This window comes from Ochlerotatus camptorhynchus, unplaced genomic scaffold, assembly GCF_037179485.1.
Source record: "Ochlerotatus camptorhynchus isolate MF236.1 unplaced genomic scaffold, CSIRO-AGI_Acam_v1.1 ptg000105l, whole genome shotgun sequence".
In the NCBI taxonomy this organism is placed as follows: domain Eukaryota; kingdom Metazoa; phylum Arthropoda; class Insecta; order Diptera; family Culicidae; genus Ochlerotatus; species Ochlerotatus camptorhynchus.
The window spans coordinates 3,127,283-3,150,074 of record NW_027040595.1 but is presented as its reverse complement, the minus strand read 5'-3'; the positions used below and the strand labels follow the sequence as shown (position 1 = coordinate 3,150,074).

The 22,792-nt window shown below is 38.5% G+C and overlaps 1 protein-coding gene across 1 annotated transcript; it reads right to left on the bottom strand.

The window, feature by feature from the left end:
- Positions 1-10,839: 10,839 nt before the first annotated feature.
- LOC135699317 (uncharacterized) lies at positions 10,840-18,037 on the bottom strand. Its single transcript, XM_065219564.1, has 2 exons — positions 17,793-18,037; positions 10,840-12,148 (listed from the first exon to the last, which is right to left on the bottom strand). The coding sequence occupies exons 1-2, from the start codon at positions 17,793-17,795 to the stop codon at positions 11,024-11,026; spliced, it is 1,128 nt and encodes a 375-aa protein (XP_065075636.1). The 5' UTR covers positions 17,796-18,037; the 3' UTR covers positions 10,840-11,023.
- Positions 18,038-22,792: the final 4,755 nt, after the last annotated feature.

Genomic DNA, 22,792 nt, shown 5'->3' with positions numbered 1-22,792 from the left:
ACTACCAGCTACCGTTAAAACTATGAAGTCTGAGTTTTAATTTAGTAGTCATAAAACAGTTTTATAGACGACTTGACGGCCTGATTTTATGACAAGCACACAAAACCGTAATACAACCACAGACTGGAAGGGATGCTATGATAAAACAATGATAAAATAAGAATAAATCTTCCAAGCATTTAGATTGTTACTTGGGTATTATGTTCAAGTATGTTTTGTTAGGCACTGAAATTGAGCGCGTCAGCCAAATTAAGGACCTAGGTGTGATTCTGGATACACAACTCTCTTTCAAGCAGCACATCTCATGTCAACGGCATAAGCTTCCAGAATTCTAGGGTTTATCTTCAAGATTGCCAAAGACTTCACGGATATCTACTGCCTTAAATCGTTGTACTGCTTCTTGTCTCGCTCCATACAAGAATACTGCTCGGTTGTCTGGAATCTTCACTACAACAACGGTGTTGAAAGAGTTGAGTCTGTTCAGCGACGGTTACTGAGGTATGCGCTACGTAAACTGCCGTGGACGGATCCTTTCCGATTGCCTAGCTACGAAAGCCGTTTGCAACTGATCCATCTGGAGCCCCTGTCGGTCCGAAGAGATACAGCAAGGGCATTGCTAATTGCAGATATTGTGCAAGGACGCACCGATTGCCATGTTCTCCTTGAGCAAATGGACATCAATGTTCAACCCAGAGCTCTATGGAATAATTCAATGCTGCGTCGCCCATACAGTGACCTAGTTATAGCATGTTCGGTGCAATCGGTGGTTTACAGAGACTCTTCAATAGGGTCTCCGCACTATTTGACTTTGGCCTGACTCGCGAGCAGCTTCGCCGGAGGTTTAGTTCGTTTTTTAAATCAGTTTAGTTTGTCTAGCAATGTTCATTTTTTTACGAGATGACTATTGACTTATTGATGTTTAGTTTTAGTACTTTTCATGTTTAGTTTAGGTTACATTATTAGGGCCAATGAAGCCTGTTAATGTTAAGTCATAAATAAAATGAATACATATTTGACAATCTTCTTGATGACATCGTCAATGTGAGAGTTGAACTTAAGTTTGTCATCAACAATCACGCCATGATATTTATTCTCCCGAACGCGATCAACAGTCTCATTATCAATTAAAACAGATCCGTTATCATTTACTCGATTCCGCGAAATTATCATGAATTTAGTTTTACTTGTCTTCAATTTCAACTGCTTGCACTTCAACCATCTACTTAAAGATAGCAAATCTTCATTCAAGTGTGAGACGGCAACTTCTGAATACTTAACTGCAAATAATAACACAGTATCATCTGCAAAAAGATTAATGTCGCAAAATCGTAAAACACGTCGCAAGTCATTAATATATATAATAAATATAAGGGGCCCTAATACACTTTCCTGGGGCTTTTCAAGGCTTTTCCCCACGGGACTAGAAATAGAATAATTAAAAACAGTCCATTGAGTTCTGTCAGATAAATAGCTTTCAATCCATTAAATATGCAGAACCCGAAATTCCAAAGCACTTGATTGTTTGTATACTTAACAATAAGGGCCTATAAATTGCTTCAAAAGCACGTTTCAGATCCATAAAAACAGCAACAGTCGTATGTGCTTACCTTGTTTTCATTGCTAGAAACCACCTATGTTGTCAAGGCAGATTGTTTTGAATCCATTCCTCTCTCATCCTAGACATTTGCTCTTTTCACGTATTATTTACTACCTAGATCATCTAAGCTGCCAAATTTTCAATAATTTGCTTAATGTCTTTACGATGCTAATCCAATCATTTCGAGCTTTTCAACTTAAAACTTGAATTGCCAAGTTTAAATCTTTTCATGCAAGACTGCTTTTCATTGACTGTTGGCAGTTTTGAAAACATCAATTATTACATCGCATCGCAATTATTTCAGGTATGGCTTCAATCTTGCTTAGTCGCTCTTACGGTACGTGTTTTGTTTCAAAACCAGATCTCACATTGTAGGATGAACTTAAACATTAGCACCAGGGTATTGTTGCATAATCCTGCGTCATAGTGATACCTTACGACTTGTTTGAATAACAATAAGTGTTTCAAAAGGAATATAGAATTAATCTTTCTCCTCAAAGTTACCTCTTCAAACGTTTCTCTTCGAACCTCATAATTATTATGCTAAAATCCAACTAGCTCCTAACTGAAAAGTCCGCGTATCACATATCAACCATATATCACAAAAAGGGCAATTAGCGGGATCGTTGGTTACATGAGATATGCTATGTGTACTCAATCATTTTGATTGCATAACTAATGATTGGAATACTGCATACTTTCTGATTTTGAGCAGCATTTTTCAAATATGATACAATTTGGCCATTACCGGATTTTTATCGATTTTACCAGTGCTAAATTTCACAATACCGATAAACCGGTTTTTGAAAAATAAACTCGGTAATGAAAACCCCAATCATGACAACCCTTTGTGTAAGCAGAATGCTCATATAAATATTTAAATAAAATATGCAGGAATCATCCTACATGTGTCAAATGGTTCTTCACGTCTCCATTTGATGCAATCAATCATAGCAAATATCATTTTCACGACACAGTTTATCCCCTCTCACAGCTGGTGGAAAATGTCACTAACACACTCACCATGGTTACACCGTGCACACCTTCGCCAAGTTATCAAATATCACTTTCAAGTTTCACTTTCAGTCTCTCCAAGGGTGGTAGCGTATTTTATAATACCTGACCTGTCCTTAACACTTTGTGTTTGCTTTTCTCACAACTCGTGATTCTCGCAGCAGCCGTGCAAGATCAAATTTAGCACCACCCACAAACAGTTGAAACTTCAGCTGATTTTCTCGTTCTCGGTCGATATGCCAATTTCTTCGATTCCTATCACCCCTCTGGCCGATGCACACACGTGCTCTTGTATGCCGTGCACCTGCTCAGCTCCCTGACGGTGGTGATTTATGATGATTCCCTGGGTCGGTGTACTGTCCAATTGCCGCTTTGGTACTAAGATGATCGTTATGCCGGGGGCCTTATTTATATCTAATTGATCATGAAGTGTGTGATGTATGAGGTGCACCACACTGACCACGCTTGCGGCATAGAGGTAGGCTACGGCCAATAATGTTGACAAATGAAACGGAAGCTTTGCTAGGTGCGATTCTTCTTGTCTTGTGGACATATGGTCCGCACATGAATCGAACTATGAGTTCATCTTCAGGTGCTCTTTGGTTGTGGGGATTTTTTGTGTTATTTACATATTTTAATGAAATGGTGATTGGAAATGTTTCTGGATGTTCATTTTCTGCGCTTTTGCTTGTTTTGAATCTCCTCCGTTGTGTACCCTGGCAATCAAATTATAAACGTTACGAGTCGTTTTAACGTTTCCTATCGTTTCAACATTGCTGTGGAACATTATTTTGAAACTTTTTCTTCTTCTGTGAACCTCGAGAAATTTTCTTTAAAAATAAGGGGTGAAGGTTGTCCTAAAACTGCTGGACAATATGATCAATTTACTTGGAGCTCTCTTCAAAATTTTCGTAGAATTATCATCAGAATTCTGTTCCCTTAGTTTCTCCTCTAAATTTAACAATTTGCTTTGATTTTTCATCTGAAATTTCATTAAATTTTGTTCGAATTATATCATCTTCTCAACAAAATTTAATTGAAATCATCATCGAAATACTCTTAAATATGCTTTTAAATGTCAGAACCACGTACATTTGTCAATGTTCATGAGAATTTTAACCAGATTCTTTATTTTCTAAATCTAGGATTTTGAAGTTTTTAAAGTATGACACCTTAAATATGTCTCTTATTTGTAGAATCAAAGAATAACAATTCATCAAGTTTGAAATAAGTTTTTTTTTATACTTGGGTGTTATTCCTTGCATTGAAATTTGTTTCAATAAGTTAAAAATCTTAAATTTACAGCACCCGAATTTTAAAAATTCTCTGTAGTCTCACGATTCTATAGATATGATTAGTTATTATGTCAAGTAACAGATTTCATAAACAATAACTTCGATCAAACTTTTACTTTCCTCAATTCAGGCCAATAGCCGTCGGTTTAATTATATTTGAAATTTTGTATTATTATGTTTCTCAAAATATATTAAACAATCTGCGGCTTCGAAAACTTTTGAAACCTTGAACTGCATCAAATACTTTAAGCCTTGGACTAGGAAAAAAAAGCGTGTTGTGGCATTTCATATTTAACTGGGAACTCGGCTTCATCCCGGCCCACTATCTGGCCAATGAGACTACCACCAATTGATTCAGCTGAGTTTTTTTTTCTTTAAGAATATGTATAACATGTTGACTGAAACTGTTTGTCAATTTATTCGCGATTTTTGTTACTGTTGTGTATTAATTTATTTGATAAGGCTCAATGGAACAAACTTTACAGAGCCGAGGATTCTTGTTCACTATACAATACATCTTTAAACTATAGTCAAAAGGTACACCACAATAAACACTTTATCTTCCGCTATCCGATAAGCCTCCTCCATCAGAACGGGAGCCGCTTCCAGTGGTTTCATTGTATGGCAGTATCACCAACGGGGAGGCATAGTGCTTCCATTGCAGCAATGGACGCAAAACTTGGTAAGCACTCGCACACTCATCACGAAACCGTTGCTTTCCAAAGTCGACGACGCATCGACCGAAAGAACTGCTGATGAAAAACAATGAGGAGAACTACACAATTATTGCTGCCGAGTAAACATACGATCGCGTGACACACATCGAGAGTGGTCTATTTCAGTCGACAGCTGAGTGAATACTAAATTTTTGCCCACTGTGCACTGTGTGGTAACTCACACATTATAGAGTAAATGAATAGCACAATTGTGTACAATGCTGCGTGTTGTCAACTATGTCAATTGATGAAAGATATTGGTCTAGCACTGAATTTCACTTCCGACACTGATATTCGAAGTAAGCATGACATTAGGCGGTACATATTTGACATTGCTATCCACATGAATATCTCTAAGGAAAAGTTGAAAATCTTAAAGATAGTGAGAAAGATTAGTAATTTCCATTTAATTCCACTACCTTATTTGCTTATCCTTGACAGATACGCATATTTAGTCTACAATGTGCAGACTTCTTCAGTGTCTTGTACTAATACTCGACTGAAAATCTTACTTTTATTTCAATAAATCAACTTGTTTGTATAACCATTGCATTTCTTTTAATATAACTGATAAGTTTTCTAAAGATCGGTACTCGATTAGCTGGCGTATATAGTAAAAATTTGCTGCTGAACTTTGAATATCAGTGGTCGCTTTACGCTTTCAATGCCATTTGCGCACTGACATTGAGACGAATGATATTGATATTCTAACTGTGTGAGCTGGTACTGACATCAGGTGGTTAGTGAAATTCAGCATTTTGTAGGTATTGATAGTGATATTTTGCAGCGCTGATTGTGTACTTTACATTTAACGATAAAAAAAAAAAATTGTATGAAAGATATAAAGAATTTGTTATCCACTCAACAATTATTTGGATTCCTAAAATTTCAATGAATCGTTGCTGCAGAATTTTAAACATTCGATTATAAGTTTCACAAACCTGCAGCCTGATATCTACCGTATCGAGTTTTTTTTTATTTATTCAAAGGGGGGATGTTTCTCAGAGTCTTAAACTATGTTAATCATCGATTGAGTTTCCACTTGCTGCAATTTTAATAATGTTGTCTGGATCCATTTCTCTCCAGGTACTGGTCAATGTTTGTCTGAGGCTTGCTGTAGGCCTTGGCGAAGCTGAATATCCACTACACGCTGATTAGACCGGTGGTCCTCTACAGCCACGAGACCAGGACTATGCTCATGAAGAACCAAAGCGCTCTTGGTGTTTTCGAACGGAAGGTGTTGCGTACCATCTACGAGTGCAGATGGCTGACGCAACGGGGAGGAGGCGAATGAACAACGAATGGCACCAGCTGCTGGGAGAACCATCTATCGTCCACACTGAAAAAAATGGGCGACTACATTTGGCTGGGCACATCGTATGAATGCCGGTCGGTGGAATGGTTCTCAAAAGCGACCCAACAGGAACAAGAAGAAGAAGCGCGCAGCGAGCAAAGTGGATCGACCAATTAGAAGGCGACCTGCGAGCCTTTCGCAGACTACGTGGCTGGTGATGTGCGGCCTTGGATCGAGTAGAGTGGAAAAGACTTCTTCGGACAGCAGAGGACATCAAGGCCTTAGTCTGACTACAAGGTAAGTAATATTTCGTACGATGTGCATAATTATTAAGAATTTAGTTAAAAGTGAATTTCGCCATACAGTCTCAAGTCATATTTCCAGCAGCCCATACGATTGAAGGTGGCTTGCCTTGCGGTGAGTGCTTCCAGGAGCAGTATAAAGCACTCCGTTGGTTACCCAAGAGGGAATCTAGTTCCAACTACTATGACAAACTGGTTCAAACTAAAATGACATCACTGGCAGTTGGTAATCCGATCGAAAAATTCTAGTGAAAGTCGAGAAGACTGGCAAGGTGACTCAAAACCACTAAGAATTCTATGAAACTTCTCATAATTCGGCTATTTTGACTCTCGCCTAATTTGTCAAAATTGTGTATTCAATATTTTTCAATAAACCATATCAAAAACTTCATCTAATCGAATTGATTCCTGAGACAGTGAGTTTGCCAGTGTATTCACTAATGAGATACTAACTGACGACCATATTACCATAGAGGTAACTCTAAGACCAGAAGTTCCCTAAGAAACGTGCTCAATTTCTTGGCTCAGCTCTGGTACTCTCTTCGGTCCCAAGCTAATCGATGCACCCCTCAAAACATTGGAAAATCCACGAACCCCTCATTTTATCTGTCAAACTTTCACAGCGAATCAAAGCAAACATAGGGTAGTACTAGAATTTCAACTAGAATGGGGTACGTTAATCGATTTGCTTGGGACCAATAGGCTAGTCAAGTAGTGAGCCAATTTAAAATCGTTAGTTTCCATCGGTTGATGGTAGTGAATCCAGCCAAATGTTCCGCTATTACGTTCTCATGAAAACAACAACCGATAATACTTAGCTATGACCTGCTTGACTCGACAATCTAACGCCAGAATCAGGGCTGGGACTTGGGATGATTGGGATGGACTCGCAGCTATTATTCAAGTTACACATTGCATAAAGGGTGCCACACATCAAATTGCATCACTGAAAAAATGCTGTAGAAAATTACTCATTGGGAATTTTCTCTTGAAAATTTGGGTAGAAGTAGTTTAGAGTGTACTGTTTACACTGTATTTTTATCGCTGTCAGTTTTTCGTAAGATGGAAAAAATGGCGTCACCCGAAAAGCAACGTCGCGAATTGATTTTGTACAAGCACCTGGAAAATCCTCAACTCTCTCATCGGGACATCGGAAAATAACTCGGAATCGTGCAGTCAACGGTGAGTCGTGTGATTAAACGTTACTACGAAACTCTGAGCATTGAACGGAAGAAGAAATGCGGTCAGAATGGATGTTCTACTAGTGATCAGGATCACAAACGTTTTGTGAAAGCGTTTAAGCGGAATCCCAATGCTTCGGTCAGGAATGTGACCAAAAAGTTGAATCTGTCCAAGTCTTTCGGTCAGAGAGCCACGGACCGGGAGGGACTGCATACGTACAAAGTGCAGAAGGCTTCAAATCGTAACGAACGGCATAATACGGTGGGAAAGTCAGGGCTCAGAAACTGTACACCTAGATGCTAACGAAGCCTCATAGTTTCATCATGGATGCTGAGACTTACGTAAAGACGGACTTCCGGCAGCTTCAGGGGCAGATTTTCACCACCCAGCACAAGTTTGATGTTTCGGAGGAAGTAAGAAGTAAGGAAGCAGAAACTTTCAAAGATTGCCAAAAAATACATGATTTGGCAAGTGATTTGCTCATGTGGCAAACGGAGTGCGCCGTTCGTAACTACCGGGACTGTAAACAGGGAGATCTACCTCAAGGAGTGTCTACAGAAGGGTCTGCTTCCTCTGTTGAAGAAACACGAGGGCCTTACGATCTTCTGGCCAGATCTAGCTTCGTGCCACTATTCAAATGTTGTCCTGGAGTGGTACGAAGCCAACGGGGTCACTTTCGTATCCAAGGACATGAACCACCTCGAAAAATACTGGGCTATTATGAAGTAGGCACTACGGAAGCATCCCAATGAGGTCAAATCTGAGGAAGACATGAAGAAAAAGTGGGTTTCCGTACAGAAGAAGCTGCAGTCAGATGTTGTACAGAACCTAATGAGTGGAGTTATGCGTAAGGTGCGAGCGTACGGTTATGGTATTGAAGTTGAATGAAATAAATATACCAAATTCATTTCAAAATCTTCCTACGAATCTGCTCCATTGCTGACTGCCACTTTCTTCAACATCAGCTGAATGTATTCGCTAGTCGGTGCAGGTTAAACAGAATGGTAGTGAACCCAGCCAAATGCTCTGCTATTACGTTCTCACGAAAACAACAACCGATAATATTTTGCTATGACCTGCTTGGCTCGACAATCGAACGCGTGAATCAGGTGAAAAACTTGGGAGTGATCTTGGATTCGCAGCTTTCATTCAAGCAACACATTGCATATGTTGTTGATAAGGCGTCAAGAACTTTAGGGTTCATTTTTAGGATAGCTAAAAACTTCACTGATATCTATTGTCTAAAATCTTTCTATTGTTCGCTTGCTCGATCGACGCTTGAGTATTGTTCAGCGGTTTGGAACCCAAACTACAACAACGGTGCCGAGAGAATTGAATCTGTTCAACGTTGCTTTCTTCGTTTTGCGTTGCTTAGATTGCCTTGGAATGATCCGTTTCGATTACTCAGTTACGAAAGCCGTTGCCAACTTATCGACCTAGAACTTCTCCGGACTAGAACAGACACAAGCAGAAGGACAGATTGCGATGCTATCCTGAGGCAAATTGACCTGAATGTTCAACTCTGACCGCTTCATAACTACCTTATGCTAAAACTGCCTCTATGACGCATACATTATGGAGCATACGGTGTTTCTTTGAAATTTTATCAAAAATGCTAACATTTCTGAAATGAATACAATGGAAATCAAAATTCGGCAAAATCGTAGAACATAACTCATATTGCTTGAAAAATAGTTCAATAATTTTACTTAAGCAGTGTTGGAGGGGAGGGGGGTGGTGATACGCCTCACCATCCTTCTTCAACGAAGGAGTTTGGAAAAATGATCAAACCTAAAAAGTTGTCATTGCTCACTTTCCACTCTCTATATACGATTTTCACACTGCCGTCTCTATATACGATTTTCACACTGCCATACTCTAACGGAACTATCAACTCTATACTTTCATCTCCTCATCTATCGTATAAAAATTACCACTTTATTCTGTTATTTTAAATTAGCATCTTCAAATATAAAACTTGATGTTTAATGATTTTGGTCAATTTTGATTTGTTTATTATGTGCATTGAAGTAAAATTGGCATCTTATATAAGCTTTCAAATAAACATAAAGTTGAAAATCTTTAAAATTGCTGGTGAAAATTTGTATATTTTTTCTTTTCTGAAACGTTTGTCTCAAACGTCATTTCGATTAGATGAGCCGTTTTCGTGTTATGATTTATTGAAAAATATCGTATACACCATTTTGATAAATAAGGCGTGAGATAAAATGGCTGAATTCCGGCACAAACTTGCTTCATTGTCCCTAGCGAACAGGTAACTGAAGTGTCGTGGAATTACGAGAGGGACAAATAAAATCAGTTGGAGTGAAACTGCTGTGAAGAGTTGTCCGGATTTTAGTTCAAACTGGGCCCTGAGGCATGCTGAGGTCTACTGGTTCAATGAGCAAAAATAAATTAGGATTTAAAAAAAAAGTTCGTGATTGCTTCAAAAATCCAAATGAGTTATTTTTGTATATTTCTTTTATGAAAGTGCAAACTAATATTCCATGCTCGGTAATGGTGGTTCTTTCTTCTTCTTCTTCTTCTTCTTCTTCTTCTTCTGCTCCTTCTTTTTCATTGCATTTCAAGCGTATTGATTATCGCATGCTCTTAGCTTAGTTTTCTACTAGATGCACATTAGACTGATGAAAAATTAGACATTTTCGCTCCACAGTGCTCAAGCGGTTCCAAATGGAGTCTAGATTAGCCTCCCAAGGTTTGAACTGATTTGGTAAGAAACTTCAAATGGTTTGTGCCAAGTCAATTTCTTACTAAATGAGTTCAAATTTTGGGAGGCTAATTAGGATCCAAATAGGAACCGTTTGAACACTGTGGAGCGAAAGTTTAAAATTTTGCATCAGTCTAATGCACATCCTCAGTTATTAATTGAGAGCTTTCGATGCCTGTACCATTTTTGCATTAGTATAATTGTGTGACATGTCCAATCATACTCTATGCCCAGCGAAGTCGAGAAATTTTCCAACCCGTAAAATTCCTAGAACGGACTGGGAATCGAACCCAGCCGCCTTCAGCATGGTCTTGCTTTATAGCTGCGCCTTTACGGACTGAGCTAAGGTAGGCTCTCTATAATGGAATCAAGTTGAATAAGGACTCCATATGTTTTACCGTCTTAAAATCTTATCATAACAGGCAAAGATCATAATGCAATTCCACCTTGAATTTCTTTGGCCCACTACCGATTATAATCCTTACTGCTTCGTAAAAAAAATCAGCGGAAAAGAACCAACAACATCCATCGACGAGCTTCGATTTGTAAAACACTTACAGATACTTATTTATTGAATGGATCCCTCTTCGAGGTTAGTGAAATGCTGACTTGATTCCAATATTGAGGGTTTTCCTCGCATGAGCTTTGTTGATCCGAAAGCATTCAACCTGCATGAGTTTTCTTTCAGAGCATTGATGACAAATCCGAATACTTCGTTCATTTCGTTTATTAGATTGCATTCAGCCCTACATGGTATGAAATTTGTTTTTTATCACCAAACGTGTTTCACGTGTCATATTTTATTTCGAAAAGACCTTATTGATATACTGGCAGCTTATTAAGTCGTAACAATTATGGATATATTATTTACAGCTTACAGATCGTGAAAATGGATTTAGTAGAAACGATTGTACTGTCTATTGAAGCCTCCAAATCCGCTGTAACTCCTACCGATGGCGTTATCCTCCGCTGCAGGGAGATAGGTGTTTGTGGGTCCACAGAATGTTTTGGTAACCGCCGGAAGAGTTACAGTTGAGTAGATGGTTTGGGCATCGTACTGCACTCCAGGAATAGTGTTGGTTACCGTACGAGTGATGTATTGGACGTCGCGGAGGGTTGTCGTGGCGTAATTGGTTATGATTTGATCTCGACCGGGCAAGGTTACGGTGGAGTAGATAGTTTGGTATTGTTGTGGAGGTGGAGGCAGTGTAATGGTTTGGGTGTTGGTGACGGTTCGGTAGACTGGCGTTGGAACGTTGTTGACGACGGTGGAGACGATGGTTGCTGGCGGCAGGGTGACGGTGTTGTAGTAAGTTTGTCCAGGAAGAGTGACCGCAGGAAGGGTGACTGTGTCACGGACGGTCTGAACGATGGGTTGGGTCGTGGTGATATATTGTGTTGAAGTGCGGATTTGGGGTGGTAGTTGCACTGTGGAGTAAACTACCTGTGGGGGTAAGGTAACCGGAGGAAGAGTGACAGTGTCAACAACGCGCACAGTTTGAACAACCGGGACGGTAGCGGTGCTGACAATTGTTGAGGTTCTAGTAACCGGTGGAAGCGATACGGTATCGTAGAAGGTTTGTGCCGGTAGAATTTGAGGAGGAAGGGTAACGGTGCTGAACTCTCGAATGGTCTGGTAGACGGGAGTTGCTTGAATGTAGGTTGATGTGTAAGTGGAGACGACCGGTGGAAGTGTGACGGTACTATACTGAACTTGGGGAGGTTGGGGTGGAGCTGTGACAGTGAAAGTATTAGTTCTCGTCACGGTTTCATAGACCGGAACGGTTTGCGTGTACGCCGAGGTGATGTAGATCGAGGAGTATTCTGTTATGGTTTGCTCATCGTATTGGATTGAGCCCTGGACGGTTTCGTAGCGAGTTTGGTAGTCAGTTTGGGTGCGGGTAAGGTACAAGGTTTGCGGTGGTCCGAATTCGCAACTAGGCTTCGGGTAATGGTATCCGTTGAACTGCTCAGCCTGGGTAGTTGCAACCAGTGCAACTATGAGGAATGCGGCAATGCTCTGAAAGTATAGGAAAGGGTGGGTGGTGAATTATTGGAATTATATGTGGGAACGATGAACGAGAGGGTAGTACTTGTATTAATTTTTTGTGGCCGTCTGAATCAGAATTCGATCCAAATTTGTAAAATGTTGTTGCATCGTTTTGCAATAGGATGCAATAATAAATATGGAAGTTACAGCGAATTGGGAGTGACGAAGTCTACAATATCTTCATTTGGGTGCATTCGTGTATTCAGTGATTTATCTATAATTTGGATACACGAGATCACTGACATGTAAGTTTTACGCAATTACGTGAAATGTGAAATTACGCTTCAACAATTTGACTGAAGTCAACACACATAACAATTTGACGAAGTGAACACACAAAACAAAGAAAACATCAAGCAGCTGCAAATGTTTCGCTTTGCTCAAATATTTAACTGGCGCTCTCGTACTGTGGCTATTTTCGTTTGCAATCCGTTAGTGCTAAATAGTGTGCTATAATGCGCGGTACACTAGGCTTAAATATATGCAATAACGGAATTCTCGACTTGATTTGGAAACTCTTGCATGGCAAAATCGGTTTATTTTTGTACAGATTATTGACTTTTTAAACATGATCGATTCACGATTGACCCAGCTGGAACATTAGAAATTTGATAATCTGATGCTATAAGAAGATTAATTAATTAATTACTTAATTTATCTTTATTAGGGAGACTTTCAGCCTGGGGCTGGTTCGCCTCCATAAGAAGATTAATTATTTCTGCCGCTGGATCATTTGGATTTAATGATTCAAACACATGAACATCCCATCATTTTAAAAATGTATAGATTTTAAAATACGACAGAAATTTTTTTGAATTAATTTAAAAAGAGGTTTTGCAAACACGAATCAATGTCTTTTTGAACATTCCGCGGTTGTGGTTGTGAAAAATATTGATCGAACTCAACGATGTTTTTTTAAGAGTACAAGCGACTCGATACGGGTATATAAAAATGGCTTAAAAATCAAATAAAATTTACCAGTTTACATATCTTCTTCTTCCTCGCATTTCAAGTTAATTGCTTATTGCATATTAGCTTATTCTCAACTTTCCACAGTTACTAAATGAGAGTTTTCGATGCCTGTACCATTTTTGAATTAGTATGATTTTGAGTGGCAAGTACAATCATACTCTATACTGAGTCAAGAAATGTTCCAACCCGAAAAAAAATCCTAGACTGGACCGGGAATCGAACCCAGCCACCCTCCGCATGGTCTTGCTTTGTAGCTGCGCCTTTACCGACAGAGCTAAGTGGAGGCCACGATTTACCTATGGGATTTATAATTCGAGTAGGTTAGAATTCAACCTATCAAGTGAAATAAATTTCTTCAAAGTGACTAATGACCCTAAGTTTGCTAAAGATGTTACGAATGACGTTACTTCGCTGACAATCAAATCCAATTTACATCGAAATTGAAGTACAAATTTATCTTACATCTAATGTAAGGTTGGATTAATAAATATGCATTAGAATTGTGCTATAATCAATGGATTCTCCGGTGACGAACCAGCGTTCGGCTGAAAGTCTCCTTAATATAGATAACTATCTAATTAGTTCTATTAAAGCAATCATTTATGAACGGCTTTACAGTGGATTGAGCCAGTTCTTTTAAATTCCCTTGAAAATCCTTATATACATATAGATGTTTCAATACTTTAAAGGAATTTCAGTGACACTTTTGGGGATCCATATGATTTCTTTTGGAGATTTTTGGTCTTTATTTCATTTATATTTAGCCCTTTTTTGACGATTCAGAACGCCATTACGATGTTAAGGCCATGTGGAATGTTTTTGATGCCATTTTTTGTGATTCTAGTCCAGGGCTTCTGAAATATGTTTTTTTTTGTCTTCGATTTTCAGTTGTTTGGGCGTTTTTAAAATACACTTAAGCGGTTTAAGGCCATTTAAACCCTTTCTATGTGTTTCTATAGCAAGTATTAACAAGTTCAGCGTCATTTTGGTAATTCTAAATAAATTTTGGTAAATATTGGTGGATTTAAAGCTGTTTTAGTGGTTCTACCCAGACAACCATAACTCGTCTAACAATGCATAGAATCGTTAAATAGCATAGATTAAGGCCAAATCTATATATGAATTTCTGTCTGTCTGTTTGACCCTTATAGACTCGGAAACTTCGGAACCAATCGGCGTGAAAATTTGTATGCAGGAGTTTTTGGGACAGGTAAAGATTCTTATAATGGTTTGAAACCCCTCCCCCTTTGTAAAGGGGGGCTCCCATACAAATGAAACAAAAATTTCTGCATAACTCGAGAACTAATCAATAATCAATAATCAAAATAATGGAACCAAATTTAGCATATTGAGGTCATAGAGGGTAGCCCATTAGATAAGAGGGGGAGGGGGGCTACGTACAATATAGCATGTTTTTTTTAAATTAATTTAATTGCATCGCATAACGTTTTTGTTTTATTTGTTTACGTTTAATTTTTGGATAGTTCAAGAGTATAAATTAGATTGTATAAACTCGAACTTGTCAAACTGAATTACATATTAATTCGTGTATGATGTCACATTGAATCGATTGCAAAGTAATTTTAAAATTGCACATATATGGCCTTCAGCTATTTTTATGCTTTATTTACGAATTGTGAGTAGATATGCTTGCTTGTTTATCTTATCAAAAAAAAACTTTCAAGATTTAGTAGAAACCAAAATAAAGTCAAAACCAAGTCGCATCCACCAACCCGTAAATCGGATGTTTTATGACAAAATGTTGTGTGATAAATGATGTGATGATGATGATGATAGTGGCCTACTACTCAGTGTAGCACGTAAACTAGACTGATAGCTGTGGGCTCTTCTAACCGTTGAACTTGATCAAGCTTAATAACCTCTGATCGCTGTATGAAGGGCCAAAATCAAATGGATGGATTGATAAGCAATTCGCCTATTCATTTTCTTGGAGTTAAAAATCTCCTTCTCTCCTTGGTCAAAACACGAGCCATCCAACAGGAAGATGCCTCAATGAAAGGGGAGAAGAGGCCGCTCTTTATCCACGAAATGTTAGCAACAGGAAGTTGACATATTCACTCTCCCCATCCAAATCACTTTCATTGGGTGCCCTGATGGTCCCACGATTTTTTTTATATAGTAATAAGTAATACAATAATCAGATAATCAGAAGCATAACGGCTTCAAAATTATGCGAGTTGATTGAAATCTGCCGAATATAAATGGGGGCTAAGTTTATTCTTAACATAGAAGCGTAGATGCATAAGTGAAGAATAAGAGAAAGCAGAGTCAAAGGTGTTGACATGCAGAATTAGAAGTCGTCGAGATGCGTGTTTAAATATCGTTGATCCATTTACCTATCACATAAATTTGCATTTCATCTAGTTATGATTATATGACAAAACGTTGTGAGATAAACCACCAAAACTAATGAGTCTAGAGGCTCGACCTGTGAATAGGAATGGACGATTTTGAATGCAAACTAGGAAGATCGATACTCTTGGTTCGATTAATACTTTTTTATTAATCTTGATCCCACGAAAATTTGGCTGGATAGATTCATCAGTAACACAGAAAATTCATGAAATTGTGTAGAGTAATCTTCTATGGGTTTCGTTCGATTTGAAATATTCTACAAATTTGAAACATTTTTTCGCCATCTTCAAAAAAAAAAAAAATGCATCGATCAATATGATCGATTAAATCGGTGAATCGGTTATTTTCTTAAAAGGAGATCGATTTAGGGACATTGATTTTTCCGCAAACATGCACAAAATTACCCATGCGAATCTTTTTAGCCCTGGTCAATTAATATCAAGAAAACGCTTCATATCAGCGAATTAAATCGATGAAACTAAAAAATATTGCATAAAATATGACCCAATCAATGAAAAGCATATATTCCATTTGATTCCACTAAATTAATGCTGGTATCCATGACAGATACGCATTTCGACTACAATGTGAAGTCTTCATCCGTGTCATTCCCACTAAAGAACTTATCAAAACCTATCCCCCTTAAGGACTCATCCCCTAGGTAAAAATGTCAATGAAAAAATTAAACTACAATGTGTAGAATCGGAACATACCTAATTAAAAAAAATCAAAGATTTAAGTAAACTAAAGGAGAAAAATCGATACAAGTCTCCAATAAGGAAAAATTTCAAAGGCTTGGTAGCCATCATAATGAAGCATTCCGCTAACAACCCAATTTCATTACTTCAATTAAAAGCGCCTTTTGCAGAAGCTTTTGGACAGCATTCGGTAAAATTCTGATCAATGGCGTACGATTAACAGAATCGCGGAATTAATTCATTCATTGAGCCTCCTTGCGAGAATAAACTCGCATGCGAATGCAGCAAGCAAAATTCTCGCTTGAGATTCTCATATATATTCACTCAGTCACACTCACAGCGTCAAAAATCATCCCAGCTTAAAACGCATGAAAACCACTCAATCATCAATTGATAGCATACTTATGCATGTTGTGTTAGTGGTGCACAAACAATAGTAATAACAATGAATAACACCAAACTATATAGGAATGCAATACAGTAATTTCAAGCACAATTTAAAGATTCATAATCCGTTAATAAATTGAACAAGGAATGGGAAAAATAAAAATTATCAATATGTAGTTTTTCGCCCCTTTTAAGATTAAATCCCAAGTCAAAGCTCGTATTCGAATCATGTCATATTCTTGTTCAGTGTTCTCTAAAGAATGTTCTCTGAAAATTGAAAGCTATTTCGTATAATAGTTAAAAAAAAAGTTAGAGGTGTTTATGTGTGCCATTTCTATCGAATACGCTCTTTATTAAAGAGAACACATACTATACATGCTAAACAAATATGCTACTTAAGAAAATAGTGTTTAATTTAAGCATCAAATTGTGCCCATACTTTCTGAAGCATCCTATAATTTGATTTTCTTAATTAAATTTCAGAAGTCTTCTGAAATAAAAATCTATTCTTTTGAGTTATGTGAATTTCAGCCGATGTGCAATCAAAAACTAATCAAATTTTCACTAACTGGTGTGCTATAAAATCAGAACACATCTTGTTCTACTCGAGAAATATCTCATAGTCTTTGTGTTTGACAATAAGTTCAATGTTAACAATTGAAATCCGTCAATTTACAATTTTGCAAGTATTTCTTAGAACTCCTGAACAGTCATATAGTTTCAGATGAGACTATTATTTAAACTGTAGCCTCTGCAAAACATCAATTTTAATGAAAAAAAAAACATACCGTGAGTAAGCTAACATGTATCCAATTTTTAACCGAAAAACTAGATCTTTTTTAAGATAATTTTTTTTTATAGTTCGCAAGATGTTTCGTAAAATGATCACTATGTAGGCCTAAATGATAGATCCAGCTATCAGATTAGGATTCGATTTTGTTTAATTATAGTTACATTAACACTGTGAGAGTGTGAGAGATTTGGATGTTAACCACTACGCCGAGGCCGTCCTCCTTTGATTCGAAATTTGATTCACATTTCACGTGTCAAATGAAAACAATTCACTCCACTCTGTGGTGAGTCTTCCGAATCCACTGTTCTTTTCTCAACATGCCATTTGCACTTGTTCATGAATGCTTCATCTCAACGTATCTCCTCTCCTGCACTCCTTCTCGACTCACCATTGCTTCTATTTGTTTATTCAACTCCAGCAAATCTAAATTTCACTTTCCGTGAGACACTTTCAGTCCGTCCAAGGACGATTGATTACACAACCCAACCAGTTGTTTTCACTTGTCTGTTTGTTTTTCCTCCAACGTGAACCGCACGCAGCAGCCTTGCGAGAACAGTTAACACCGGTATTCTTCTCCACTGACAACTGATCACTGATGATCAGATTTCACACCTTTAGCACTTGTCTCGGATTCTCGGGCACCGATGTGCTCGTCGCCCACTAGGAAAAGATGAAATACTCCCCGGATGTGGTACAGTGAAACGATATCACTGCGATGATTCTACTCAGTTGCTAGATTTGAACTGATCATCATAGTTATGGCAGTGGGCTTATTTATATCTAATTGGTCAAGAAGCTTCGCAAGAGTGCAGAAAAGAGCCAACAGTAGCGCCGGCGGTAGTGGCGGTGATGGCGGCTGCGATGCGGATCAAAAGAAGTTCCCCGAGATGCGAAGTCTCTGGGGAACACCAGTTTGCGGAAAAGAATGATTAATTCATCGTGCAGGGTTGTTTGTGCTGGGGTCGATAGTAAAATTTACTTAACTGTGAGTCTGTGTTTGATGCGAATGTACACGCATTTGCGTTCAGAAGAGTAGATCAGTTTGTTTTTTTTTAGATTTGAGTGGAGTTTGAGAAACGTATACACAGCAAAATCTTTGTAAATTTTCATTTGGCATATGATGTATTTTCTGCCCTTAGTTGAGACACAGCAAAACATATTAATTTTACTTGATAGTATTTGATATTATATTCATTTGCATTGAAATTTATGAGTGATGCATGAGGGTTTATGTTATGCATGGATGTAAAAAGTTCGATTGAAATTGATTCAATTTCCTACCATGTATGAACTTGATTGAATTTCAGATAGCGAAACGTGTAATTTTATGTTTAAAAAAACCTGCTCCAGTTGGTAGTTGAAATTTGCAAAATATTTCCAAATTCTATTTGCCTGGATTCCATTCGCCTGAATTTAATTCGCCCAAATTTTATTCGCTCGAATTCCATTCGCTCAAATTCGATTCGCCCGAATTCCATTCGTCCGAATTCAATGTACGTGGTCAATATCTATATGGATCAAGCTCTTGAAAGAGGTAAACAACTTAGTTCGGAATTGACTCACAAGGTGGTGTTAGTGTCTGTAGCATACTTCGTTTTATCATCTTTTATAGAATACATTTTCATGTGTTAGAAGAAGGATGCGGTCTTGTGCAATGTTGTTTATATTGCAAAGGCCAACAGTAGAGCGTAGTTTTTAGATCAGAACTTTCCAGGACCTAATGGGTGGATCTAGTGTTCATGGCCCGAATTCCATTCGCCAGAATTCCATTCGCCCGAATACCATTCGCCCGAATTCTATTCGTCCGAATTCCATTGGCCCGAATGCCATTGGCCCGAATTCCATTCGCCCGAATTCCATTCATGAACACTAGATCCACCCACTAGGACCTGGAAAGTTCTGATCTAAAAATACGCTGTAGTGTTGGCCTTTGTAATCTAATCTACATTGAAGAAGACCACATCCTTCTTCTAACGCATATCATGAAAATGTATTCCATAAAAGATGATAAAACGAAGTTTGCTATAGACACTAACACCATCTAGTGAGTCAATGCTGAACTAAATTGTTTACCGTTTTCAAGAGACTGATTCATTTTTTCCTTGATTTGTTTTCCGTGCTGAACCGATGCCAGGGAGGCAGCTCTCACACCTAGACCCTACCTATCGACCCATCAACTCATGAACCGAGGATTGATCTATAGAACTATTTTGGTAAAGATATGTATACTTTTTGAGCTCAAGTTGCTCGATAGTTATAAAAAAAGTAACAGATCTATAAATAGACCACTTGGCGTTAATGGGTTAAGAGAGATGCAGAAAACTCTACGACCACTGATAAATGGCACGGGAATTGAGGATGCATGTTAGTAGAGAAGGCAAGCGGTGTTACTGGCAATAGTGCAATGTGAAATTTTTGGTCTACCTGAATCCTATTTGAATGCTAGTTTGTGTCAACACATTATGTTCCATCACGATCACGGCATCTTTTATTTTTGCTTAACTATAACACAAATCTCTCGCGAATAAAAGTTGATCTCACGCACACGCCTAATAAAATAGATCACGCGCGGTCGATATCATGTTCGACATTCACTTAATCAAAAGCGTTTCTGAAATCATCGTAGATTCTTGCTCTTTAACCACCGACGAACCAACATGCCACTGGAGCATTTCGTTTGTCCACAATTTGATTTGTCAAATGAGCGATTCGATCTGACAAACGAGCAATCAGATCTGTCAAACGGAGCGAGACGCAAACCAAGTCAATAAAATTTTTACGTGTTTTCGTGTCCCTGCTCACGATATGACGCGATCGGATATCATACAGATGGCGGTAGTGTTTAACGTATTTTAAATATGGCATCTTGGGCAAGAATTTGAATGTAGCTTGTATGAGCTGGCACGTCGGTTCGTCGGTGCTTTAACCCCATGACGCACCGTAGCAGGCACTAAGGAAGACCCTTATCCGTCTGACACGGTCGTGCTGCATCCTGAATTGAGGATGCATGTTAGTAGGGAAGGTAGTAGGGAAGTTTGTGTCAACACATTATGTTCAACCACGATCGCAACATCGATTATTTTTGTTTTTCTATAACGTACAAAGCTCTCGCAAATAAAAGTTGATCTCCCGCTCACGTGCGGTCGATATCATATTCCACATTCACTCAATCAAAAGCGTTTCTGAAATCATCATAGATTCTCGCTCTTTGATCCCAGGACGTCTTCGGAAGGGAAGTAAATCTGTTGGTCCCGGCCCATGTGTATTGAATTGCATGGGTGCGATATCCTACGCAGGTGTGGAAGCTGCCTTCCTGCGCATTCGATTGCCGTCAATGGATGGCAATCGAATGTGCAGAAAGGCAGCTTCCACACTTGCGTAGAGTATCACATCTATTCAACACACTTGGGCCGGGACCAACGGCTTTACTTCCCTTCCGAAGGAAGACGTGACCAGAAATTTTGAAAAAAAATCTCACCGACCTCGGTTGGGATTGAACCCAGACCCATTGGGGTGAGAAAGCAGTAACGCTTACCACTACAGCACCGGCGCTGGCAAGTCACCTATCTGGACTTCAGATGATGTGACTTTAACCTAGTGAACATGGTCTATTGATTGGTTCTCACTAATTTTCTTCCGTTCTCCTTTCATGTATATTTTCGCCCATTCCTCACAGGTGGCTACTGCTGGGAATGCTCTCTTGGCCCGTTTCTGTCTGCTATCTGCAATATGTTTATGCTTATTGGTGATATCCTGTAGGGGAGCTGCGTAGTTTTCCTTTTCGACTGATTCTGGACGCTCTTTATTCAAAGATATTAATAATATAACATTTACAATACGAATCTAATTATATATAATTCTCTATTATTAACCGTTTTCTACATCTGGTCCACTCAAATCAGTAGTTGAGGCTTCGTTAGAGGTTTCCAAATTAGTTTCAACAACTATGTCGAATTATGACTTTGCTGGTAAAATATATTTAATGTTATAAGATTAGATTTAAAATAAACTAAATTGGATTTTTGTTATCAACCTTCTGCAGTATTCAATACTGCATTGTTCGAAGTACGACCGGAGTTGTCGGCGAATGAAATATCGGCTCCCTCGATTGTTATAAATGGCGAATCAATTGTCATACATTTCGGTGGGCCTTCGATCGCATCCATTGCATTACGCCAGAGGTAAATTAAACTTGTATATTCCACAGGTCCAGACCAGACAAGATTATTACGGTGTTCTTAAAGTGATGCTAGTTTACTTGGGTCCAACTTCGAACTTAAGCACTGAATGAAATTTTAGATGTTTTTCTTTTCCAGCACTGGACGAACATCATCAGAGAATGATAGATCGTCTTCATGTTGATTTTCTGGTCAAAACTGTTCCGGAGACGATGATGGTTTATCGCAAGGATTCCGAAATGATTGATAATAGATTGCATTTGCATCGAATTATTAAAATTTACGAAGCCCATTGATCAATGAAGATTCTTTGCTAGTCATACCGTCTAACGCTTTCTCTAAAAGTGGAGCAAAATTGGCTCTGGAAATCATTGCCCCATCATTTTCAAATCACCACTTTTTTAACTCTTCTTGCCACGCCTTTTTCAAGGGAGCATAAAAAGCTACATCGAGTGGTTTTTTTTTTTAATAATTCGTTTATTTTTCCAGGCTCATTTACATCGAGTGGTTGTATCCCATGGGTGGCATTCGGAACAAGTGATACCAAAATTATGTTTTTCTGCTTTCAGAACTCCACCGTCTCGAACGTAGTGTGTGATAAATGGTAATCAACAAATAAAATTATGGGAAATGCAATTTTGAGTTTAACAGCCCACGGATAGAACACCTTCGAGATAAACTCGTAGAATGTAGTAGAATTTGCTAGCTCCGAGTGACGCTTCAAAAACCGGCTCATCCAGCCGCAAGTTTGGACTGTATCCTTAAACGCATTTCCTTATAGAACGATTCCGCCAATTTTCCGTCATATGAGATAACCTATCAACACGAATTCAAATTGAAAACCCAAGGGAGAACCATAACATTTAAAAGTATGATTTGGAAAACAAGTGACGAAGAATGGAAGAGACTATTATCTTACCACACAGGTACATAGGGGAGAACAGTACATAACGCACCCCCGGGGTAGGACGCACTCTTTCATTTTATTTTGAGTTTTTCTTGGAATTTTCATTTATCATGCAGGATTTTGAGTTCAGATGCTATGCTAGAAGTGCTGCTTGATAAGACCACAAAACATTTACGTAAAAGCCATGAAAAACACAAATTAAAGTCAGCTGGTGCGATCTGCCCAGGGGGTGCGTTGTATACCATTGTCCCCTACTTGCTATTCGCCTACAGGAAAACCTGCCGTGGCCATTTTCCTCAACCG